A 26,054-nucleotide genomic window follows, 5' to 3' on the forward strand; every position below is an offset into this window, starting at 1 on the left:
AGAATGGAGAGGGGTAACTAGTGGTATTCCCCAAAGGTCAGTACTAGGACCAATCCTAATCAACTTATTCATAAATGATCTGGAGAAAGGGGTAAACAGTGAGGTGGCAAAGCTTGCAGATGATACTAAACTGCTTAAGATAGTCAAGACCAAAGCAGACTGTGAAGAACTTCAAAAAGATCTCACAAAACCAGTGATTGGGCAACAAAATTGCAAATGAAATTTAATGTGGATACATGTAAAGTAATGCACATGGGAAAAAATAACCCCAACTATACATACAAATATGATGGGGGCTAATTTAGCTACAGCTAATCAGGAGAAAGATCTTGGAGTCATCATGGATAGTTCTCTGAAGACGTCCACACACTGTGCAGCGGCAGTCAAAAAAGCAAACTGGATATTAGGAATCATTTAAAAAAGGGATAGAGAATAAAACAGAGAATATCTTATTGGCCTTATATAAATCCATGGTACGCCCACATCTTGAATACTGCATACAGATGTGGTCCCCTCATCTCAAAAAAGATATACTGGCATTAGAAAAGGTTAAGAAAAGGGCAACTAAAATGATTAGAGGTTTGGAACGGGTCCCATATGAGGAGAGATTAAAGAGGCTAGGACTTTTCAGCTTGGAAAAGAGGAGATTAAGGGGGGATATGATAGAGGTATATAAAATCATGAGTGGTGTGGAGAAAGTGAATAAGGAAAAGTTATTTACTTGTTCCCATAATATAAGAACTAGGGACCACCAAATGCAATTAATGGGTAGCAGGTTTAAAACAAATAAAAGGAAGTTCTTCTTCACTCAGCACACAGTCAACCTGTGGAACTCCTTGCCTGAGGAGGTTGTGAAGGCTAGGACTGTAACAGGGTTTAAAAGAGAACTGGATAAATTCATGGAGGTTAAGTCCATTAATAGCTATTAGCCAGGATGGGCAAGGAATGGTATCCCTCTGTTTGTCAGAGAGTGGAGATGAATGGCAGGAGAGAGATCACTTGATCATTATCTGTGTGAAGGTTCCCTCCCCACGCTGAACCCTAGGGTACAGATGTGGGGTCCCGCATGAAAGACCCCCTAAGCTTATTTCTACCAGCTTAGGTTAAAACTTCCCCAAGGCACAAAGTCTTTGCCCTTGGATTAGGTAAAACGCTGCCACCACCAAGTGTTTTAGACAAAGAACAGGGAAAGGACCATTTTGAGTTCCTATTTCCCCAAAATATCCCCCCAAGCCCTTCCCCCCCTTTCCTGGGGAGGCTTGAGAATAAACAAGATGAGCACAAACCCCTTGGATTTTTAAGACCCAAAAAACCCAATCAGATTCTTAAAAATCAGAACTTTATTAGAAGAACAAAAAAAGATAAGAGAACAACTCTGTAAGATTAGAATGGAAGGTTATCTTACAGGCAGTCAGCTTCAAAACATAGAGAATCCCTCTAGGCAAAACCTTAAGTTACAAAAAGACACAAAAACAGGAATACACATTTCCTCCAGCACAGTGAATTTACAAGCCAAAAAACAAAGAAAACCTACCACATTTTCTAGCTAGATTACTTACTAACTTTACAGGAGTTGGAGAGCTTGCATCCTTGATCTGTTCCTGGCAAAGGTATCACACAGACAGACACACAAAAAACTCCCCCCCTCCCCCGATTTGAAAGTATCTTGGGTCGTTGGTCCCATTGGTCATTTTGGGTCAGGTGCCAGTGAGGTTACCTTAGCTTCTTAACCCTTTACAGGTGAAAGGATTTTGCCTCTGTCCAGAAGGGATTTTATAGCACTGTATACAGAAAGGTGGTTACCCTTCTCTTTATATTTATGACAACCTGTTAGGTTCACTCCCTCTGGGGCACCTGCCATTGGCCACTGTCAGTGGACAGGATACTGGGCTGGATGGACCTTTGGTCTGACCCAGTATGGCCATTCTTATGTTATGTTATGTTCTTATGTCCAGTGTTTGAAGCATCAGCCTTAGCTCCCAGCAGCCTGGCAGTCACAGCTAGCCCTGCCTCTGCTCAAAGGGCAGCACACCCAGAATGCAAGGGAAATCAAGCATTTCCATTTCCCTCACAGGCCGTCAGCCCCTTAGACTTAGCCTCCTGTTTTTCATTACTGCACCAGACATATTTGATGTAATGACTGCTGCAGGTGGCATGAGGCATGGTGCAGCCCTGATTGTGAGCCATCAGCCAGAATCAAAATTAATTCAGGAAAGCAGTAAAATTGGTAATGTGTATTTCATGCCTCTGATCCGAACATTTTCCATTGCACAATCTTCCATCTTGAGCCACAGAAAGCAAACTCAGCTGACTACTTTAGAGTACCTAGCTCCAAAGTCAAAAACCTAAGAGATCCCCAGAGACGCTGGCTTTGTTTTCAATGACTCAGATGTGCTTTCCCCCCTCCCACCTCCATCTTTAAACTCTGGACAGTAAACACCCCACTCATTATATTCCCCAGCCTACAAACAGACAGGCTGTCTAGACAGTGGAAGTGCCATGGGTCCAGAACCTGGCAGGGTGATTGACTGCAAGTTTGGTGCAGGGCAGAGGATTGTATTCCCAGCTGAAATGGTGACTTGTTCTCTACTCCTGTCCCTGAGTTTTATGCTAAAACATTTTTCAAGTAGTGCTATTGTCTCCAAAGGCAAATGAGCATGTGTAGCGGATACCCAATTGTAGCCCTGCCCAAACCTTAGAGATGGACCCTGGGCCCAGGCCCCACAAGGCCCAGGCTTTGGATCTGGTCCCTCTCTCTATAATGGGCCAACCCAAAAGGCCAGACAGGAATGCCCAAACTTCCCATCTCTGTTAAAGTCCATGAGTGAACAGTGTTGCTATATAGGATTGGCTGGCTGCAGAGCTGGGGGTTTCTCAGCCATGAGGATCCCTAGGTCCTGTGACCATTCAGATAATTATGAGCCCTAATTATCTGAGCTCCTTTCTACTCTGCATGGTCATGGAAATGCCTATGGCATGTTTTGTTTGCAGTGTTGTTGTAGCCATGTTGGTCCCAGGATATTGTTGAGACAAGGTGGGGGAGGGAATATCTTAGATTGGACCAACTTTCTATGGCATTTTTGTAAGAAGAAGGGTTATGCTGTAATGTCACTGGCCAAAATTTCCCCTCGTTACCATGTCACCGACATGCAGTGTGCTGAGTGACTGATGCCCCAACCCTGCCCTGACAGGGCAGTCAGAGCAGGATCAGACTGGAGGCTGAGACTAGCAGAGGAGTTCTTAGTCTGGTTCCAGGCTGGGCTCAATACCAAGGATCAGAGTCTGAGTCAGGGGTCAGGAGGCAAAGTCCAAATCAAGCCAAGATCAAAGCCAGAAGGTCATGGGAGCTACAAGAGATCCCCACTGTTGCCAGGACACGTCCTGGAATCCCCTTGGGCTTATGTAGGGCAGGGAGCCAATCAAGAACCACAGAGCTGTGGTCTATTGGACCCCTTGAGGCAGGACTTCCTGGTCTGTGCCCACAGCAGGTTGTAGGTAGTGGAGCATGAGCTGGTTATAGCTGCTGCTGGAGAGTAGCATGGAGGTGTCTGCTGCCTGACAGCTCTGCAGGCCCAGATTCAAGCCTCCCTGGGCCTTACACACCCCAGAGGTGGCTGCATGCACTTGGTTTATGAAAACTCTTTGGGTCCAAAGGCCTAAGAAAGTATCTTTATATCCTGGTTTCAAAGGGTTTTCCCAAACTTCAGGCCAACATAACAGAAAGGAGATGCTGCTGACATGCTAACGCTGCCCTTTCCTTTTGCAGAGAGTGTGATAAATGGGCAGGACTACGAGGTGATGATGCAGATAGACTGTGAAGTGATGGACACCAGGATTCTGCATATCAAAAGCTCCTCCATACCCCGATACCTTCGAGAACAGCAATGGAATCAGACCAACCCCTTCTATGGTGCTGCTCCCACCGTCCCTGAGACAGCCCACTCTATGAGAGCACTCATGGAATCACTGCAGTAGCTCCCAGAAGCCTCACAGCTGCAGTCCCTGAGCCTCAGCAAGAAGGCAGAAATGTTTGGTGATACAAATGCAGCCTTCACCACTATCACTATTACTAGGTAAACAGCTGAGGATCCCCAGCTCCAGCACTAGGCCCTACCACTTGCAGTTAACCTGGCCTTTCCAGGACTCCTCGAACGGCAGAGGGCTCAGCATTGATACGCCTCCTCAAATGGAACGTTTTATCAGAACCCTGTGATACTGCCCTGCTCATTGCCTTCCCAGCCTTCCTGGTGCACCCTGCCCAGCCTCTTCCCCTATCTGATACATCCCATGATGACCCAGGGCAGTGTTTGACGACAGTCTGGGAATGACAGCAAGTGAATGGCCATCCTGCAGGGACAGGGCAGGCAGGTGAAGGAAGCTGGGCAGAAGGGTGGTGATGTCTGGGAGTGGCAGTATGGCCTGGTGGCCAGCAAGCAGGGCTGGGGCCAGGAGGACAGGGCCTTACCTGCTGTATGATCTGGAATAACTTCCTTTACCTTTGTATTTCAGTTTCCCCATTTGCAAATTGGGGCTAACCCCTGCCCTACCTCACATAGGAGGGGGTGCCGAGGTTTGATTAGCTGCTGTTTATGGAGACCTGGGAATTCTGTGGAAGGAGGCTCTGCTAGAAGTCCAGAGTTGCAGTATTTATTTATTTACACTCAAGCATGTTAGCAAACAGGGCAGGAGAAGAAAGGGCAAGTTTAACTGTGGAGGGGGCAGCAAGACATGGGGTGCCCTAGAACTGACATGTCCTGTACCTGTGCAGAGGTAGGGCTGCAGCTTTTGTCTGGAACTGTGCACAGTGAACCATTCTGCTCACACTCTGCTCTGTACTTAGTGCCAGGATGGGAGAAAGGAACAACTGGCCTGGCCTCTGTGGTTCCCCCTGCAGGCAAGAAGGAATCGCTGCAAAGCTGAGTTCTGCACTGTCCAGAGCAGGCACACGCTGCATGGCCCCCTGGAATCCTCCCCCCAGAGCCAAACCAGCTTTGCTGCTTGCAGAGCCGCTGCCCTCATGGAGAAAGAGTAGGGACTGGATTTGGGCTAGATTTTAAGACTAAAGTGACCATTGGGATTCCCCCAGTCTAACTTCCTGCAGCACACAGGACGTGGTGGGGATTATTCCAGTCTAATGGTTGTCACCACTATAAACTCTCTCTGGCTGCTCAATCTGAATGTATTGCCCTGGAATCCCATTCCACATATCACCATCTGTTTCTGACCACACTAAGCGGCTCCTCACTCTCCAGGCGAACGCACTCTTCTCACCAGTAGAAGGGAATTCCTGCCATTTGATTCCTTGCTAGGGAAATTTGTGCTAGCTCCTTGTGGGAAATGAATACCATTTTTAAAACACTCTCATGATTGAGAAAAGCTTTGTCCCCTTGGCATGCTGAGTCCCCTTCCTAGCGCAGCAACCAGCATTATCCTTGGATCATTTGGTCCCTGGAGAAAGCCAAGCTGTGTGTAATTTAATATCTGTGGAAACAAACACCAGACGCTTCCTTAAAAGGAAGGTTTGAGGAAAAATACACAAAATGTTTTAACAACAAACCTTCCTTTGTGCCCTGTGTGAGCAGAGCGTGTTGGTTCGCAGTGGTTTTTTAAAGAGCCAGCGCACTTCCTCACCTGCACCTTGTGGTGCACCTTTGACTTGCCAGAGAGTGACTGCCGCATCATCTGTCATGGTATGAATCATGAGATCAGACACAAGTGGCCCTAGCTCCCCGTGGAAAGGTCCTGTCTGTCACCTAGCTGCTGCTACAACATGGGGCTTGTCTAGAACAGAACTGGATGGGGCTCTCATAGAGCAGACATGCCAAACCCATGAAAAAAAAAAACAGAAATTGGGCTTGTTTTTGACTTAATTGGGTTGTGAGTTGCTTGTTTACTAGTTTTTGGCTAGTAGCTTGTTACTTATTTGGCTTGTAACTTGCTGCTTGTTACAGCTTGTTGCTTCTTTTTTTTTGATCAGCTCCCAGCAAGCAGGGGCAAGGAGGGGAGAGAGTCAGGGGTACACAGCAGGCCCACCACAGTCCCAGACTGCGCGCCAGGGGATCTAGTTACATAGAGTGTTGGGGTTCTTAGGGATTGGCTTGTTTTGGCCTGGTTTTGAAATGGGATTAGCTTGATTTTTGGCTTATTGTGAAAGTTGGGGTGCTTATTTACCACGTGAAAGATGGCAACTGTACTATGGAGGCAGTTTCCCTGCCAGCTCCTGTGTGTGTTTATAGTCATTACAATGTATTTTAGGCAATACGAGATTTTTATTTTTTAAATGCCATGTCTGAGCAGCTTGGCCCTGATCCAAGTTAGGCAAATCTAGCAAGAAGAAATCAGCTGAGCTATTTCTTGTACTTTCTGTTATGGGATGTTCATTTTATGCTACTGGTCCTCCAATCTCATGGGGTTCCTTTCACTTGTCTGTCCCCTAGTTTGTAATGGAGCATGGGCTCCTTGGAGCAGGGGACCAATGCCTTTGAGTAGCCCAAGCTGCATTGCAAGTTACAGGCCAGACAGCTGAATGAGAACTGGGCAGCAGGGCAGAGAAATGCCCCTTTAAAATTGGTGGGGAGCTGGGCACCAGCTACAAAAAACAACTACCAGCAGAGGTGAATACCTCCATAGCAGGGAACCACTCTCTTTGGCTACACAGTGGCCATTTTCCCAGTACTCCAGAGTAATTCCTGCAGGCAGTGGGAGTCCATTGTATGGTGACCAGACATCCTGATTTTTAGTTCTTTGTCCCACGTCCTGACCAAAGCCCATTTGTCCCGGTATTGCAGCTTTGGCTGCTACGGCGGTTTGTTTGTTTTTTTGTTTTTTTTGCTTTGGTAACTCACTCCGGCCGCCTTTTTTTTTTTTTTTTTTTGCTTCCCCCATGTGTCCCAATATTTTGTCCATTTCATCTGGTCACCCTAGTCCATTGGTTTACAAATAAGAGTACCTGGAATGTTGGTGACTGTAAGATGTGGCTTACACTAGCCGTTAGACCTTGTACCTGCTGGCTGTTTGAGCTCTGGCAGGAGAGCCAAGGTGGTAGCCTACAGGCACACTAACTAATGGGATATGACAGGAGACAGGGCAGTGGGATGGGGCAGGGGTTATTTTTACAAAGTAGGATTTTGCAAGTTTGATGTGGCTTTCTGTGAGTGCTTGAGAGAGTACATTCAAACGTCCCAGCTGATGGCACTGTACATTTTAGGGCTAATGGTGCTGACTTTCAGGGATATATTTTCTGCACAGGTTGAAGGGGATTTAGCCACAAGATTCCTGTAATTGCTCAGTAAAACCACTCAGTAACATCCCCTTCCAGGACAGTATCTGCCAATGTTTACCTTCTGAGAAGGGAAGGGGCACAGACACCTTGTTCCAGTCCTTGTACTCATGTATTTTGCACCAGTGCTTACAATGTGCCTGCAGACGTACCAGCTGAGGGTGGATGCTGTAACAATCCATGAGGAACATCTGGTTAAAAGTATGTACTTTGCAGTTATATTAACCTTTCTTTACCAGCATTCTCACTCCGCATATCATTGAAGGGATCCAGTCCTTGGCAAGTGTGATGAAGCCTGTGATAAAAGATGTGTGTGTTTCGAAGGATTGTACTAGACTCTGGTGATATTTAAGTATCTTAACCATTAAATTTTCTGTTAAGCTCATCTGCGTGGCTTCCACACTTGGACTGCAAATCTCATTGTGAAAATCAGTGGTGCTAGAGCAGACAGCAAGAACACTGGAAGACAATCTAGAGTCCCTAAGGGTTGATTGCAGAGTTAAATTGCAGAGTTCAGCTCATTAATTTGGGCACCTCAATCTTGAGTAGTTAGTTTCTATTTGAAGGGACAGCCAAGATAAAAATAGCATCATCTTGCTTAAAAACACACCTTCCCTGGGTTACTGATACCTCAGATTATTAAAGTGAATTTCTTTTAATCATTCTTTTCATCCTGATGCTCTGTTTTTCTGTTTTCCCTTCACTCACCTTAGATGGTGAAAGCAAATCTATTCAGGTTCTTATTTATATAGCCCTCATCACTGTTTTGAGTCCCGCTGTTCACTTTCATATCAGTGTTTCTGGCTCCCATTTCCAGCACAGTGCTGATGTCTGTATTTCTGTCACGGCAAGGAAATATTTAAATCACCCTAAGAACTGTTTTACTTGATGTGTTTTAATTTCACTGAAATATTTCTATTACATTTTGCAAAACACTTTTAAACAACTGTGGGAAGCATGTATTCAAATGAGAGCTGCAGAGGTCCTAGTCCCCATGAACTAGAGCCAGCTGGGAGCATCAGAGACTCCGTTTGTGTATCCCTTGCTGACCAGGGAGCAGGCCACACAATAGTAAAAATGCTTGTGCCTCGTCTAAAGTAGTGCTGCCCCCTTGCTAGCTCTGGTAGAGCTGCTTCATGCCAACTCACCCCATGACATCCTAGCACCATCCCCAACAGTGACCAGATTTGGGACTCTCTATCTTGGAAAGGCAGTAATTAAGACATGAGCCTGGTACAGCAGGCTCTTCACACGCTGATTCATAGATACTAAGGTCAGAAGGGACCATTCTGATCATCTAGTCCGACCTCCTGCACAGCGCAGGCCACAGAATCTCACCCACCCACTCCTATGAAAAACCTCACCCATGTCTGAGCTATTGAAGTCCTTAAATCATGGTTCAAAGACTTCAAGGAGCAGAGAAGCCTCCCTCAAGTCAATCATGCCCCATGCTACTGAGGAAGGCGAAAAACCTCCAGGGCCTCTCCAATCTGCCCTGGAGGAAAATTCCTTCCCGACCCCAAATATGGCAATCAGCTAAACCCTGAGCATATGGGCAAGATTCACCAGCCAGATACCCAGGAAAGAATTTTCTATAGTAACTCAGATCCCATCCATCTAATATCCCATCTCAGGGGATTTGGCCTATTTACCCTGAATATTTAAAGATCAATTACTTACCAAAATCCCATTATCCCATCATACCATCTCCTCCATAAACGTATCGAGTAGAATCTTAAAACCAGATAGATCTTTTGCCCCCACTGCTTCCCTATTTCTCCCTCCCACCCCACCCCCCACTGTTCCTCTGATATTCTTGTTAACTGCTGAAATTAGCCTACCTGCTTGTCACCATGAAAGGTTTTCCTCCTTCCCCCCCCTGCTGTTGGTGATGACTTATCTTAAGTGATCACTCTCCTTACAGTGTGTATGATAAACCCATTGTTTCATGTTCTCTGTGTGTGTGTATATAAATATCTCCTCTGTTTTTTCCACCAAATGCATCCGATGAAGTGAGCTGTAGCTCACGAAAGCTTATGCTCTAATAAATTTGTTAGTCTCTAAGGTGCCACAAGTACTCCTTTTCTTACTGCTTCCCTTGGAAGGCTATTCCAAAACTTCACTCCTCTGATGGTTAAAAACCTTCGTCTGATTTCAAGTCTAAACTTCCTGGTGGCCAGTTTATACCCATTCGTTCTTGTGTCCACATTGGTGCTGAGCTTAAGTAATTCCTCTCCCTCTCCTATATTTATCCCTCTGATATATTTATAGGGATCAATCATATCTCCCTTCAACCTTCTTTTAGTTAGGCTAAACAAGCCAAGCTCCTTAAGTCTCCTTAAGCTCTTAAGTGCTGAGCTCCCATGCACTTCTTAAAGCTTCAAATCCAGCCCTAGATCCATAGACCCAGTCCTGCAATTGACTCCCCAGACAGACCTCAGCACTCAGGGAGCCTGACTGAAGCCAGCAAAGGCGGCCCAGCAGGTCATGGACTGTGAAGCACATCCTGGAAAGTTTGTAAAATGGATGCAGCAGGGCTATTCTTACCAGATTATTTTTAGACCCTCAGAATAAAATCCTGTTTGGGGGATAGGGAATGAGGCTGCTCTGATTTCGCCTTTAAATGATATTTGGGATCACTATATGCAAAAAAAAATAACTTTATTTCAGGCTTATAAATGAGTCCATCTTTGTTTGTAACAAGAGGAAATAAAATCATTTTTAACTTTCTTTTTATATCTATTTCCATTTCTGAAATGAGAGAATGAAAAGCAGAGAAATTCTCCACTGATGGAGCAAGGAAACCAGTGGAATTCTGGTCTCCTCCAGGACTTGAATGAAGCTTTAGCACTTAGGTTCTACTCTCTACTCTGAATAGGCCAAATCTTTCTAATAGAATTCTCTCCTCTGAGGCAGGACTGGAGAGTACCGGAACGGCCACAGCAGAGGAGACCAACTGGCATGTCTAGTTCTCACCAATTTGAAAACCCAGGACTTGATGCTGCAGAAGAAGGGGGAAAACCCAAGTTTTGTAACTGTGTAATACTGGCTGGGGGAAGGAAGGGAGAGTAGCTAGGGTTATGCCCTGAAGGTTTGATTGCTACTCATCTGTCTAAGTAATCTACCACTAGTTTCAATGGCTGTGGTTGGAGGAGTGGGGGAGGGGGTCACCTTTTTTCAGTAGATAGAAATTACAAATTCCCTACATTGTAATGTCCACAACGGTTGGAACTGGGAACCAACCTGACTTGCCAGTAAAACAACACAAGAAACTTTGTTGAGCTTTTTTTTTTTACCCACTATTGCTGCTATATTTGATTGTCAGCCTCCTGCAGCAGCACATCTTGTTGGGTTATAGTACCTAGAGCAGCAGTTCTCAAACTGTGTCACAACCCCATTTTAATGGGGTCTCCAGGGCTAGTGTTAGACTTGCTGGGGCCTGGGCCTGAAGCCAAAGTCTGGGAGCCAAGGACTTGCTTCAGCCCTGGGTGGCGGGGCTCAGGCTCGGCTTTAGCCCTAGGCAGTTGGGCTCAGGTTACAGTCCCCCGAAGACCTCAAGCTTCAGCTTTATCCCCCTACCCCCCACCCATCCCCACCCCTTCTCGGGGTGACGGGGCTTTGGCTCTCCCCCCCATCCCCCGCCTGGGGCAGTGCTGCTCAGGTTTTGGTTCCCCTTCCCAGGGTCATATAGTAATTTTTATTGTCAGAAGGGGGTCGCAGTGCAATGAAATTTGAGAAACCCTGACCTTGAGCATGGAGTCCTTTTCAGGACAGGATGCAAGTTCTTCATGCGGGTCTTCCCTTCAGCAGGGTCTCTCCTCAGCTAGCGTGCTCCTCCTGTTGTGTCGGGGCTGTCTATGCAGGTTCTGCTGTGCACTCTTACAGTTGTGCTCTTAAATCCATGAGCATTTGCGTCCTCCTTGGTGTGAAACCGGCACTCAGCCCGCCTATGTCTGATCCCAGATGTGCCAGCCAGTTTTCTCGCTGCAAGGATCTGAACGTTGCCCTTTTCCAAACCTCTGTGGTTCTTTCTCATGGGCCTCAGGAAGCCATGATACTTCACCACCTATTGTAAGTAAGTGAGATCTGCCCTTCCAGAGGGACAGAGCTCCCGTTATTCTGGCCCCAGCAGTATCACCCTGGAGCAGTCTAGGGGCCTCTGAGAAACGTGACTACACATGTGGAAGAGGCTTGGCTGGCTCTGAGCTAGCTCAGAAATGGCTATTGTCAGTTTTCTTTAGGTTCCTTGTGGAACCTGAATGCACAGTCCAACTCCTTTCTGCTGGTTTGACCCTCTGCCAGCAAACTGCCTGTGTGAATGGGGAGTGCACCTGGGTCTCACATGGGATTCAACTGGGGAAGTGTGCACACTTAGTGCAAATGTCCAGCATTACCAGTATGTCACCCTGAGCTAGCTGAGGCCCTCCCAATCCTTTTTCCAACACCCAACTGCAGCTCCAATTCCCAGCAGTCACTAGATGTTCCACAGGTCCATATTCCATTTGTGTAGTAGGTATTTGCAGTGTATGTGGGAAGTCCTGGGTCTTATGTGCCACGGTAAACCCAGGTGATTGGGCTGTAGGATTAGTGATCAGATCTTGATTCTTGAACCTGCTATTTGCTCACAGCCTCTGCCACTTGTCTTTTCGTGACAATCCCAAGGTTTTAAGAGCTAATCAGAAGGGGCTTAAGGTGTACATAAGAAGTATTTAAGGTGGCATTTTCATAGATGGGTAAGTCTAAGTTATCATATGTCAGGGTTCCCTCCCGACTCTGAACTCTAGGGTACAGATGTGGGACCCGCATGAAAGACCCCCTAAGCATATTTCTACCAGCTTAGGTTAAAACTTCCCCAAGGCACAAATTCCTTTTGTCCTTGTAGGGTATGCTACCACCATCAACTGATTTAACAAAGAATCAGGGAAAGGACCACTTGGAGTTCCTATTCCCCCAAAGTATCCCCCCAAGCTCTTACACCCCCTTTCCTGGGGAAGCTTGAGAATAATATCCTAACCAATTGGTTACAAAGTGATCACAGACCCAAACCCCTGGGTCTTAGGACAAGAGAGAAATCAGTCAGGTTCTTAAAAGAAGGATTTTATTTTTTAAAAAAAAAGGTAAAAATCACCTCTGTACTATCAGGATGGAAAATAACTTTACAGGTTAACAAAAGATTCAAAAATACAGCAGAACTTCCTCTAGGCTTAGTTTCAAAGTTACAAAAAACAGGAATAAACCTCCCTCCAGCAAAGGAAAATTCCCAAGCAGAACAACAGATAATCTAACACACCTTGCCTGGCTTTTACTTACAATTTTTGTAATATGAGAGACTTTTAGGATGGTTTATAGGAGAAGGAGTTTTCTGACCTGATGCTTCTCTGCTTCCCAAGAGAACACACAAAAACAAAGCCTTCCCCCCACCCCTCCCCCAAGATTTGAAAGTATCTTCTTTCCCCATTGGTCCTTTTGGTCAGGTGCCAACCAGGTTATTTGAGCTTCTTTACCCCTTACAGGTAAAGAATTCTAGGCTACACTTAACTGTATGGATATGACATCATACGGTCATATTCTCATATTATTGCTGCTTGTCTTCGGAGGGATGGTGGTAAAGTATTTAGTCTGCAGAAGAGAAGAATGAGAGGGGATTTGATAGCTGCTTTCAACTACCTGAAAGGGGGTTCCAAAGAGGATAGAACTAGGCTGTTCTCAGTGGTAGTAGATGACAGAACAAAGAGTAATAGTCTCAAGTTGCAGTGGGGGAGATTTAGGTTGGATATTAGGAAAAACTTTTTCACTAGGAGGGTGGTGAAGCACTGGAATGAGTTATCTAGGGAGGTGGTGGAATCTCCTTCCTTAGAGGCTTTTAAGGTCAGGCTTGACAAAGCCCTGTCTGGGATGATTTAGTTGGGGATTGGTCCTGCCTTGAGCAGGGGTTTGGACTAGATGGCCTCCTGAGGTCCCTTCCAACCCTGATATTCTATGAAAGTATGCACAAGGTGGGGAGCCAGACTGTAGGTGCCAACTTCATCACTCCTGTGACAATTTTCAGAGCAGTGCTCAAGTGCCCATCAACAAGTGTCATATGTATGTTTCTTGACCCTACTGGTGCTCTGAGAAGATAAGGACCAAGGTGACTGTCTGAAAGGTATGAGCATTCAGGTCAAGTCCAGGAATAAGAATGAGCGTCTCTCAGCCCAAAGGATCCCAATGTACTTTTCAAGCTCAACTACAAACAAGGATCACTTGACCTGTTGCTGAGCTGAAGCCAGTCCTCCGGTTTGGAGGACAGCAACATTAACAGCAATGCAACATAAGAATTTAGGACAGGAGGTGAACAAGTGCCATAGAGAATTTAGAGAGACAAGCTGGAGTTACGCAGCTGGAAGTGGGTCAGGCACCAGGGCTTTACCAAAAAAAAAAAAAAAAAGTCTTGGGATCATCAGATGGCCACGAAAGGTCATGGCTTACACTTCATTCAGGACATGGCACCTCCAGCAGCACCAGCCTCCCATGGTCAGGCACTGACACAGTACAAACTTACTGACCAATCCTGCCAGCTTCCTTTACCACAGAGCAGGACACTGCATATTTGCATCAATATGGATAGTATGATGTGCACAAGTTGCCAGAAGCCCGTGGCTCCCCCTCTTACAGTTGTGTTAGAGCAAAACCCAGGTGCGGGGAGCTTGCTCTCAGAGCTGTGTGTAAGGGCAACACAAAGAACTGCCAACCAGATTGCCAGGAGTCCCTCCCTTTTTAAGTGGCCCCAAATCTGAAGAACCTGGGTGGGGCCAGATTCTCAACTGAGCCCAACATGTTCTGGGTGAGGTGGAGGCCCAAAAGGGCAATCTGCTGTTCCCTAGTCCACCCTGCTTCCTGAGCACCCAAGGGGGCGTGGCAGCTGGGGCAGGATGTGGCGTGGGACTCAGTAGCTGCCCCTGCCTGTGACCTGGCCAGGCTGAGGGAACAGGCAGCTCCTGCGGATGGAGAGCCATGTGCCTGGCTGGGACAGGCTGCTGTGAGAACCTTTGTAATTCCTTGTCAAGATCCCTTCCCCACTCTGAATTCTAGGGTACAGATGTGGGGACCTGCATGAAAGACCCCCCCTAAGCTTATTCTTACCAGCTTAGGTTAAAAACTTCCTCAAGGTACAAACTTTGCCTTGTCCTTGAACCCTATGCTGCCATCACAAGGCGTTTTAAACAAAGAACAGGGAAAGAGCCCACTTGGAGACATCTTCCCCCAAAAAATATCCCCCCAAGCCCTACACCCCCTTTCCTGGGAGAGGCTTGATAAAAATCCTCATCAATTTGCATAGGTGAACACAGATCCAAACCCTTGGATCTTAAGAAAAATGAAAAAGCAATCAGGTTCTTAAAAGAAGAATTTTAATAGAAGAAAAAGTAAAAGAATCACCTCTGTAAAATCAGGATGGTAAATACCTTACAGGGTAATTAGATTCAAAACATAGAGAATCCCTCTAGGCAAAACCTTAAGTTACAAAAAGACACAAAAACAGGAATATACATTCCATTCAGCACAGCTATTTTACCAGCCATTAAACAAAAGGCAATCTAACACATTTCTAGCGAGATTACTTACTAAAGGAGTTATGAAGAGCATTCCTGATCGGTTCCCTGCAAAAGCATCACACAGACAGACAGACCCTTTGTCCCCCCCAGCTTTGAAGGTATCATGTCTCCTCATTGGTCATTGTGGTCAGGTGCCAGTGAGGTTATCCTAGCTTCTTAACCCTTTACAGGTGAAAGGATTTTGCCTCTGGCCAGGAGGGATTTTATAGCACTGTATACAGAAAGGTGGTTACCCTTCCCTTTATATTTATGACATTCCTAGTCCCCCTTGAGTGCTTCCCCCTGGCCACAACAGCAGCCATCTCCCTCACCCAGGCCTGGCTCTTGGCTCCTCCCTCAGCTCCCATAGCAGGAGGGGGAGAGGCTCAGGGAGCCCATTAGCTGGGCGGGGAAGAGTGTCAGCGGCTGCCACGCACGCAGCATAGGAGTTAGCGTTGCCAGGTGTCCGGTTTTTGAAAAACCCAAAGTCCAGTTGCCGCCTGCAGGGGGCCGAAACAATTGGGGCCAAGCAGGTGAGCAGCGAGGCACTGTGAGGGGATCGTGGCAGAGAGACAGCAGGGGGGGGGGGGGCAGCAAGCAGCCATGCCCCCCCTCCAGCACATGCCCACATCTCACGCGCTGCCTCATCCAGTGACAGCAGCAGTGCTGGGGATGGACAGTGAGAGTGAGCCCAGGAGCAGCCTGGGCTCCACCGCTGCCTCTGCGGCTCCTGCCCTGCTGCCGCCCCCGGGCAGTGCCCCCACCAGCTCCTGCCTTGCACGGTGAGTAGTGGGGGCAAAGCACCCCCCACTCAGCCCCAGCAGGAAGATCCCTGCTCCCCTGAGCCGAGAGGCTCCACCTGCCCCTTGGCACAGGGGGGAGGCTGCAAGCAGCGTTTCACCTTGGTGGCGAACGCACACACACCCCCTCCCTGCTTCCCAATTGGGCCACCTTGGCTTTGAGCCTCACCCTCCCTTTCCTTGGCCTGCACCCTGCCCACACAACTCCCACCCCCACCTCCACAGGACCTAAAGCCAGCTCCCCTCCCACTCTATCTCCAGGAGAAACAGGGAGACCACAGTGCCCCACCCCAAGCCCAACACCCTGGAATTAATATATGCTGCATCCTCTCCTCTGGTGTGTATGTGTATGGCAGGGAGGAGGGCTCAATATTGGAGCTTATTTTAAAGTCTTTAACTTTTGGGGTTTAGCTCAGTAGAGTCAGTATCTCCCCTTATTCTTCCCTCCCTTTCCCGCCTCCCTCAATGAGGTATCTTAAAGAGGGTCCCAAATACCCGCTGCCTTCTTGGGGTTATTACGGGTTATTATCGCTTAGTTGAGCCATGGACCCTTTCTCTGTACAGTACAGAGAGAAACGCGTCACTTGATCTCAGTGTGATTTTAGTGAAGGTGGGGCTCGGGCTGCTGCCATGGGCTGGCTCAGTCTCATTTAGTGCAGGGTGGCCCCAGGGACACATACATGCTGTGGGATTGCCTGGGCAGCCGGCATAGGACTGGCAGGGGTTACTTCCTTTGGGACACAGCCTAATAACTGGTGCTCCTGGGTGAGCAGATGGCAGTAGCCACCAATGGGCCTTTCCTGCCCTGGGAGGCACCCAATTTCCTGCAACTGTCCAGGTAAGGGGTGGCTGTCAGTGTCATTGCCTGTTTGTGTGAGTGCGTTCCCCAGTCTCACGGCTATGCTCCGTGTGGTCCTGTGCACTTCTTCTCCCTCTCCTTGTCCTGTGGCCCTGGGATAGGCTCAGGCTCTGCTGAAGGATACAAGAGGATGCTGCAGGTGCTCTGTTCAGCAGCTTGAGGGGCAGCATACTTGTGTTTCCAGGGGCCCCATACCCAGCAGTGCTTCTTTGCAGGACCTTTTTCCTGGGCTCAGGATACAGACCTTTGGCAATGGGCAGCAAGCATAACAGTCCATCTGCCCTGGCTTTATGTGCCCAGCCCTGAAGTGGGGCTGGACTCTCAGGCCCTGCACCCATAGTGCTGTTCAGAAATGACAGGGCTGCCTGTGGCAGCATGGAGAAAAGTGCCTGGCCCTGAAAGGCACAAATATTTGGAAACCCTACACCTGAACCTGAGTGGAAATTGTGCCGGGGTGAAATCATCAGAGGGCACCAGTAAAGCCCAGGCCTGGAGCATCTGACTGGGGGCCTATTCCCAGGGGCTCATGTACCTGCTTATCCCAAGAAAGTGAATTTTCAAGTAAGCAAACAGAAGGGCCTAAAGCGGTCTCTGTGACGTTAGCCAGGCCCTGGCTTGATGCTCCCCGCTTCCTTTGCACACCCCAATATCTGGCAGGGCCATAACTGTCAGCCACTGCTGGCCTGGAGATGAAAGGATGCCCAGCATCTGTTCCCAGCTCCCTTCGTCAGCCCATCGCTGACCAGCACCTGGGGAGCATTTTCTGTTTATTTTTTTGCCACCTGAGAATAAAACAAACCCCAAAAATGTCCCCAACAATTGCAAAGGTACAAGAATGTTTATTACTGGATGTGTATAAATACAACAAGCTGCTGGCAGAGCTGTGAGCGCGTTTGACAGGCTGGAAATGTGCCACAAAAGCTGAGTGGCAGCAGTAAGGGGTGGGGGGATGGGCCATATAAATAGGAAACCCCAGGCCAAGAGCAAACCTGAGGCCCAAGCTACTCTGCTAGGATGGAACATTTAGTGCAGGTCTCCATAAAGCAGCCATGAGAGCTGTGGGGCTGTGCTGCTCTCAGGCCAGGCTCTCACATGCATGGCACTCCCTGGAAGTGCAGGCAGACGACCACACTGAGCATCTCCAGGAAAATGTGACCAAATGGCAAAGCTGAGCCGCTGCCCAGGGAGATACAAGTAAAAGCATATATTGCAGGGGGTCTCGTCTGGGTGACAGAATCAGCTACATTTATTTACAAAATGACAGGGCATTCCACCCATTTCTGGCAGGGTAGCTACCAGCGTGGCTCCCAGCATGGCAGCATCTGGTCATGTAGGCGCTCTCCATAGCAGGACAGACATGTGAGAACTTGTGCCAAGGCAGCTCTGGTCTGCATGTGTGGGCACGCCATATGAGCAAGGGGCAGAGCTACAGTAACCGTTTATGGCAGCAAAGGCAAGTAACAGCACCGCCGGCTCCCAGAATGCCATTCATACGAAGGAGGCTGCAGAGCAGAAAACTGATGCCCCAGCTTTCAAATGACTGTTGAATTAACACGTGTGGCTGTTCGCAGGTCAGTGGGACTGTCATAAACCTGACTCAGTGCATACAGAACAAACTGAGCACCCCCTGAAAGGACAGGCCTTGCCACCACTGCATGCTAGACGTTTGTGCTGAGCAAGAAGGCTGCTTTGATTGCTTTTTTATTTATTGGTTAGCAAAAAAGCAACTAGCTGTATTTGTATTGTCCCTTTGCCTTGATAATGCCCAGCAGCCACCCCACTGCAGATGGACTCATGAAGCAATACCTTGCCCATCCTTCCCGCTCGGCGTGGGAGGCAGCAGCGTCAGTATAAAAGAGAAGGAAGGTTACAGCAAAAATAAAGGGTTTGATTCTGGCCTGTGGACTGATCTACAATCCACTTTAAAAACAGCATTTCCTCTTGGATTTGTACAAAATAATAATAAAAGGTGCTGGTGGCCCTTTCAGTGTCCTGTGGCCAGGGTCTCAGTAAGCAAAGATCACATGGTATGTGACCTGGTGCCCATTGTCCCAGGCATAGAGCAGGCGGTCCTTGGGGTTATAGTCTATCTGAGTGATGTAGGAATACTCGTTCTCGAAGAGCAGCCGCGGGATAATCTGTGTGTTGGTGTGGGTGTCAAAGGCATACGAGATGTTCGCGTTCTTATGGTTGTAGCTGTCCACAGCGTAGAGCACACCGCAGATGACGAAGCAGTTCCCGTAGAAGTTCCGGCGCAGGCCTGTCCGCCATGTGGTCTCCTTCTGGGTGCTCAAGTCAGCGGCATTAAGCTTACTCAGGACAATGACCTCCTGGCTGAAGCCTTCGTAGTTGATGGCCGGGTAAATGACCCAGAGACCATTCTCATCCACAGCAAAGTCCACATCGGAGTGGCCCTGCCACTGCCATGGTGTGACCTCCTCATAAGCCACATCATGCAGCATGGCCCAGGCAGCTACGTACCTCTGCTTCAAGTCATATTTAATGATGTTGCGCGTGAAGGCCCGGTTGTAGTAGAGGGAGCCATTGTAGACAGCATGTCCTGTCCCCATCCAGCTATAGGGGAGTTTGTAGGAGTTGCTCCAGCGCCCTGGACAGCAGAGACATTGCACAAATTAAACCCTTGGTTCGCTCTCCAGGTTCACCTTCCCCTGCCCCTACCTATCACTCAGCACCCTCCTTCCCTCAGCTCTTGGTGGCCCCTTTGTCCCATTTACAGGTTACCTGCATCCTCTCCACTTCAGGTCATGCTCTGCTGAGCCACCTGGCAGACCCAGTTTCTCTGTTCCAGGCAGGTGACCCGTTGCTCCCCCACCACTTACCTTCCCCACCCAACCTGGCACAGAGTTTGCTGGAGTAAGTGGCACCAGCCCAGCTACGACACCCAGACCACGTTCTCCAACCCACACTGTTCTAGTGTCTTCAGGTGCATGCATGGCCCCCATCACCATGGTATATGGGCGCCATATTGCTCCTCAAGCACCCAGAGGTGGGGCCAGGCTCTTCCACAGAGGGGGAATGAGGCCCAGCTCCTCCCCATTGGCTTTGATGGAGTTAGGCACCTAAATACCTTTGATGCTCTGGGCCCCAGTTGCACAGGGCACCTGGCCCAGCAGGGCACTAAACCCAGGTCTCCCGAGTGCCAAGCTAGTGCCCTAATTGCAGGCCCTTCCTTCCTCTCCAGCCTTCTCTAGCCCCTGCTTCCTCCCACACTCCCCTCCTGCTTCCATCACGGAGCTAATCTGGGCTCCTCCGCACTGGACCTATGATGCATTCTGCCTCCATCCTACTGCCCTCATGTCTCCACTACCAGCCCTGCTACACCTTTCCCTGGCTCTCAGGGCAGCAGCTATCACCTTCCCCCACACCCTGGTGACTTTCATCCCTCTATCTCAGTGACCCCAAACACGCCCCTACTGGCTAACTCTAGCTAAGCTTCTGACCCTTCTTAGGACCAAATCATCCCTTTCCCAGGTGGCTACTGATCTACAGCTTGGCTCTGATCACAGGCTCTCTCACCCACAGCAGGGAAATCTTAGTGCTTCCTGGCAGGGAGCCAGGGCAGTTGGGTTGGGCCTCCTGCCCCTGTCTGGAGTTCACAGGAGTCCTGTCATTACCAGCAACAGCAACCCAGGAACAAGCAAAGAGGTGGATCTGTGCCACAAGCCATGGCTCATTATTATTGGGTGTATTGCTGTAAGACTTAGGAGCCCAGTTGTGCCCAGATCCTGTTGGGCAAGGCACTGTACAAAGAAACAACCCTCGTGCTTGGTCCAGCAGGCGGGACACAGACTGGGGACTAGGCAGACTGGTTCATTCCCCACATGCACCACTGGGAGAAGTACGTTGGTTTGTGCAGAGATGCTCAGTGACATGGTTCCAGCACAAGTATGGAGACTGGGGAGGACCGGGCGAGCAGCTGGAGAGCATACCTTGTTTGAAGTTCTCCAGGTTTCGGAATTCCACCAGCGTGTTTCCATAGTAGTAGTTTGTGACGTAGATCCGCTCATCTTTGGCTAGTGGATCCTTCATCCAAGCACCTTCATTCCGCCCATAGGTGTTCTGAGTGGTGGGGCCTGAGATGGTGGAGAGCGTATCTTTGCAGCGTCCTAGGGCAGGGGAAAGGAGCAATCACTCACTCTGCAATTACTAGGGATGCAGGGTCTATGCTGAGCCTCTTCTCTAGCCACAGACTGAGGCATCAGCCCACTTCACACAGCTCAACAAGTGCCATTTCCCACCCACCACAGCTGCTTCAGAAATCAGGGCCTCGAATTGTTCCTCATTGTCAGCCCCATCAGGCCAGTGGATGTCCTGCCATGCCATGCTTCATAGGCACTAGCAGCCCTGTGCCTGGGGCCTGCAGGGTCCTCTATCAGACAGCCCCACTGCATTGAGCAAAGCCAACTCCCTTTGGTAAATTATCCCTGTCTACTTCTGGATGAGACCAGACCATTCCCCTGGAGCAGGGATGGCAAATTTGCCCAATGTCATTGCAGCATCCAGCAGGTGCTGGCACAGGAGCCAAACTCAGGCCCAGCATCACTGCACAAACTGCTGAAGTTCACAATGCTTTCAGGGGAACCTTGGCCATGTCACTTGCCATCAAAGCCTAAAGAAATTTGCAGTTTCTTGGGGTTCTCCAAAAATTGCTGAAATTCAAAGGGTTTGACTCTTAAATCCCTGCAGCACCAAAGCTGGAGCATGAGCAGAGCAACATTCACTGTGTCTCAGCCATGGCCCCAAAAGGATGTCTGCCTGCTAAATGCTGATAGGCATTTGCACAGCTGAGCCCATGGTCTGGATTGGCGAGACTGGCTCAGGACCGGAGTGGTAGAAGGTGTTGCAGACCAGGATCCAGGGGCGACATTCACAAAGGCACTTGGGTCCCTAACTGCCTCTTTAGGCATCTAAGTCCAGCCTGTAGGCACCACTGACGCTCTCAAACCCACAATCAGCTGCCATCCAGCTCTGCAGGCACCTCAGTGTCCCCCCAGAGACTGGTGCTAAGGCCTGACATGAGTTAAGGTGATACATCTACCTACTCACTAGGGCCTGGCGCCCCCCGCTGGGCTGAAGTCATGTTCCCTTGACTGCTTGCTCCTTGGCCAATGAATGTTTATGGAGTGGCACAGCTCCACTAGGAGAGACTGATGGGGAAGGACACTCACCACAGAGGGGGAAACCTGGGTTCAAGTTTTTGCCCCAAGGCAGCTACAGCAATGATGGCATCTGAGGCTTCCACATCTCAGTGGAACTGACCACTGGGCTGTCGAGGTGGTGAGGGGTCTTTGACCTGGCTCAGGTGTCCAACTCCCAAGAGAGGGTCACAGTTGAGAATCCTGCGCAGAGGGAGGTACCTAGCAGCCCAGCTCCCTGGGAGTTAAGGTGCCTAAAGACCTTTGTGGATCTGCGCCCTAAGACCTGCTACTTGCCTCTGCAGTCACTCCTACCTAGCTTAAGCAGCTCCCTGCTCGGCTTATGGCTTCGGAGGATCCCATTCATCGGCACCTGACTCTTCCCATACAATGAATGGGAGCCTGGGCACCTAACTTGGGGCAGAGGATTCCACTGGATGGCAATGGTGGTATTACAGTGCCTAAACCCTGTGGTGATACCCAACACCTGGCTATCCTGCTATCTCCTTCTCTTTCAAAGAGCTTCTGATGGGGTGCATTGGCCCCTTTGAGAGTCCCCTGCTAGAGGCCTTGAAGTCCTACCACACCCTACCCCAGAAAAGCAGCAGTGAAGGTGAGTCCTCCAGGCCTGCCTAGAAAGGCTACAGGGAAGCAGCCAATCAGAGCTCAGCAGGCCCAGTTAAAAGGCACTGCAGGGCCTGCATAGGGTAGTTGCTGGCTGGGCCCAGAAGAGTGAGGAAGGAGTGGAATTGAGATCTTCAGTCGTGAGGGTGAGGGAGCTACATGGGAATGGCCCAGGGAATAGCAGCAGTAGCTATTAAATGAAGCAGCATGTGGCTGCTATTTGTAGGATCCCTGGGTCGGGACCTGGAGCAGTGGGCGGGCCCGTGTCCCCCCCCAATGGCAGGGTGGCCTGAGCCCTGAGAAGGGGATAGGGCTTTCTTAGAGACCCAAGTGAAGAGCAGGGCTGAAAGAGTCTCCAGGGAGGAAGCCTTGCGGCACTGCTCTATACCAGGGCAAACATGGACTTAGAACTAGGACATAGACAGGACTGCAAGGTAACAAGGGCACAGAGGCAGCCCCTGTTGGACCTCCTTCATGTGTGTAGACAGTATGTGACTCAGCCGGATGGCTGAGCCACTGAAAACCCACCTAATGAGGGCAACAGCTGACAGGGGGCACCACAAGCAGTGAGCGCCGGTTCTCACCCAGCTGACAAGAGGCACTAACGAGAGGTGAGCATGCCCTGTCACAACTTGGTATCAGTAGGGGGATCTTTACAAATCAGCCCTTGAAACAAGGGGACAATGGAGGAGGTGATCTGCCTGTGAGTGGCAGGACAGCAGCAGAACAGGACCCTGAGGTGAGCGACAAAGCTGATCAAAGGCATGGAACGCAAGCCATATGAGCAAAGGCTGAAGGAACTAGCTATGTTTAGTTTGGGAAAAAAAGGAGATTAAGGGGGGATAGGAAAGCAGTCTTCAGATACTTGAAAGGCTGCCATAAAAATGATGGAGAAAAGTTGTTCTCTCTTGACATGGAGGGTAGGACATGAGACAATGGGTTCATGCTACAGCACAACAGATTTAGATTAAATCTCAGGAAAAACTTCCTAACTGTAAGAGCAGCAGAACAATGGAACATATTGGCTAGGGATTGTGGAAACTCCTTCACTGGAGGTTTTCAAAAAGAGGCTGGATAACCATCTGTCTTGGATAGTTTAGCCACAACAAATCCTGCATCTTGGCAAGGGGTTAGACTAGATGATCCTTGCAGTTCCTTATATTCCTCTGGTTCTATGAACTATGGGGTATAGGTACCAACAGGAGCCAGCAGAGACCAGCTCTTCATGGGAAAGGATTGTAGGGAGCAAGAACTGATCTGCCTCAAAGTTGAAAAGGAGGCTGGGGAACAGCATTGCTTTCTGCTGCAAAAGGAGCTGACTAAGCTCCAGAACTTGCTCAAGGTCCAGCCAGGGTCAAAGCCCAGCTTGGCTAAGATCTGGGAAGTCTCGAGGCTGAAGTGGCCTCCTTAGAAAAAGCTGGAATTGTGTGGATTGAGGCCATTACAGAAGGAAGATGGCTTGGACAAGGACATACATCAACCTGCTGAAGAAGAGAGCTACCCAATTGTGGGTCTAAACCCCCAGGATCCTGAAATAGTGGCAGAGCAAGGCCACAAGCCAGACCCTGTTTAAAAGGAAGGGGCATATCTTGAGGAAGGAGAAGGACCCTTATCGTTCTATGGCCCAGAACATCAGTCACAACTACTTTGGATCCAGCAGGAGAAGTGGGTGTGGCTGAGTGAAGCATTGAGACGTTTTGGGAACAGGATGCCGTCCTTAGAGTTTGGAAGACCTGGACAGAGGTTGGATGTGCATAAAGACATTTTTAATTCTGAGGGCTGTGCCTGTGTTTGCATCCAGGGAATCTCCTCTCTGAGACCAGGCAGCAGCCTTAAGTCGGTTCAACCTTGGTGAAATCATGGTGTTGACTACATCAGAAGTTGCTGGGAGCCAGATATTCACAGAGTGCAGCATGTGGTGAACTATGACATGACCCAAGATATGAAGCAATATACCCACCATATGAAGCATTTGAGCCCAAGTCCTGGTCATGTCAGATGATGTAACTGAGAAGAACAAGCACATTACCAAGAGTTTAGTAGTCTTCCTGAGTGCTGCTAATCAGGAAGTTCCCCCTTGGCTGCAGGACTTGGCCAAGTGTCAGCCATTGTAGACCCCACCTATGGGTACAGTTTGGCTCTGCAGCAGAAAGTGTCACAGGGCTAATTAAGGAAGGAACCTGAACCGTAAAAGCCCTCCAAAGTTGAGAAGATGCTGAGAAGTCAGGGCACAGATTGTGAAAAGCTCTCCAGACAGAGGGCTGGGAGAGAGAACCCCAAGGAGAGCAACAACTGTGAATAGCTCTCCAGGCAGAAAGCTCTGACAGGGGAAGCCCTGACTAACTGGGGCCTACAGGCTCTCCAGGCAAAGAGGCCTGGGTGAGACCCTGAGAAACCAGAATGCAGACTGTAAAACCCTTCTAGGCAAAGAGGCCTGAGGGAGAAGATCCTGACCAAAGCAGGGCAGAAACTGGAAGAGCTCTTCAGGCAGAAAAGCCTCAGAGAGAAGTGTCTGACCAGCGAGGACAAAGTGAAAAGCTCTCCTGACAGAGGCAGGGGGGCACCTGACTAACCAGCGTGGAAACTGGGAACAGAGTGAGAACCCTGATGAGTGGAGCAAAGTTGGTAAAAGCTCTCCAGACAGAGAGGTCTGGGAGAGAAGACACTAAGAAAGGCAAAGCCTGGATAGGAGGGGACATTACCCTCCATAGTACCCCCCCACCCCAATCCTTTCTGCATGTGGGAGATATGTGATGGGGTGTATCAAGCCCTTTGAGGGCCCCTGCTGGATGCCTTGCAGTCCTACCACACCCTGCCCCAGAAAAGAAGCAGTGAAGGCGAGTTAAACGAAGCAGCATGTGGCTGCTATTTGTAGTGTCCCTGGGTCGGGACCTGGAGTAGTAGGCACCTAATTAGGGCAACAGGGGGCAGGGAGACCAGAATGCAGGTTTCCACCCAGCTGACAGGAGGCACTAACGAGAGGGGAGTGCGCCCCATCACAGAACCCCATTTCACAGAATATGCACAATTCTTCCAAGAGCTGCCCCAGTTAGTCCCTGACAGCCCCATCTGGGAGTGGGTGTGGGGCACAGCAGTTGCTCTGGCTGAGTGACAGGGGATTGCCCAGGGGCGTGATTGGCCAGTCTCATTTCCTGACCATTCAGCGCAGGCTCAGCACACACTTCCCAAGGGCTGCTGTGCCCAAGCTGCAGAGCACCAGGAGACACTGCACCATTGTCTGGTGCCTGCAACTCCTCTGTTGCCCCTCAGAGCCCAGGCACTCGTCCACACACAGATCAGACACCCACTCAGTCTGTGCTGTCCCCACGCAATGGAGCCCACTCCAGCCACCTTCTGGAGTCACACACCCAGCCAGCGTCCACAAGTCAGTCCTATTCTAGTCTAGCTACCTTTTTATACCATGCTCATCACCAAAGCACCTTCCAGTCATGCTTTAAGCAATGTAACCACACATGTGTCACGTGGTGTTTGTTCTCTCATCCTCGCCCCAGGGAGAGAAGTGTGTGCAATGGAGTGTCTTGTTTGGGTAGGGTTATTTATTTATTTATTAAATACACCAGTTGCTATGTGTTTATACTAGAGAACGAAGGTCAAATCACTGGACCTGGCCCTTGCAGCAGACGGTGGGGAAGTTTGGGATGGTCCTTGGTTCCCAGGAGAGTTCATTCCACAGTCTCTGATTACCCTGGAAAAAGTTCTGTCTCCCATACAGACAAGCTTTACCCTTATTGCTGAGAGTTCTGT

At 49.2% G+C, this 26,054-nt stretch overlaps 2 protein-coding genes across 11 annotated transcripts in view; one reads left to right on the plus strand and one right to left on the minus strand.

Moving 5' to 3' along the window:
* Nucleotides 1-26,054, plus strand: part of ATF6 (activating transcription factor 6) — a 396,729-nt gene that overhangs the window by 351,260 nt on the left and 19,415 nt on the right. For 5 of the 8 annotated variants that reach the window (XM_038412783.2, XM_038412784.2, XM_043490630.1 and 2 more), the window contains one exon: nt 3,767-7,697. The exons of 1 other annotated variant lie outside the window; for it this stretch is intronic. In XM_038412783.2, the coding sequence (XP_038268711.2) occupies nt 3,767-3,975 (209 nt within the window). In that variant the 3' untranslated portion in view covers nt 3,976-7,697. Of the gene's footprint in view, nt 1-3,766; nt 7,698-10,195; nt 10,347-26,054 lie in introns of those variants that run through there. 2 more of the 8 variants (XR_006273702.1, XM_038412787.2) reach the window with 2 other exon arrangements.
* The window catches only part of OLFML2B (olfactomedin like 2B), a 103,326-nt gene continuing 94,604 nt past the window's right edge, over nt 17,333-26,054 (minus strand). For all 3 annotated transcript variants that reach the window (XM_038414694.2, XM_038414693.2, XM_043490628.1), the window contains 2 exons: nt 20,460-20,636; nt 17,333-19,117 (listed from right to left, as the gene is read on the minus strand). In XM_038414694.2, coding sequence (XP_038270622.1) covers nt 18,516-19,117; nt 20,460-20,636 — 779 coding nt within the window. In that variant the 3' untranslated portion in view covers nt 17,333-18,515. The remainder of the gene's footprint in view (nt 19,118-20,459; nt 20,637-26,054) is intronic.

Source organism: Dermochelys coriacea, chromosome 8 (genome assembly GCF_009764565.3).
Source record: "Dermochelys coriacea isolate rDerCor1 chromosome 8, rDerCor1.pri.v4, whole genome shotgun sequence".
NCBI lineage: Eukaryota > Metazoa > Chordata > Testudines > Dermochelyidae > Dermochelys > Dermochelys coriacea.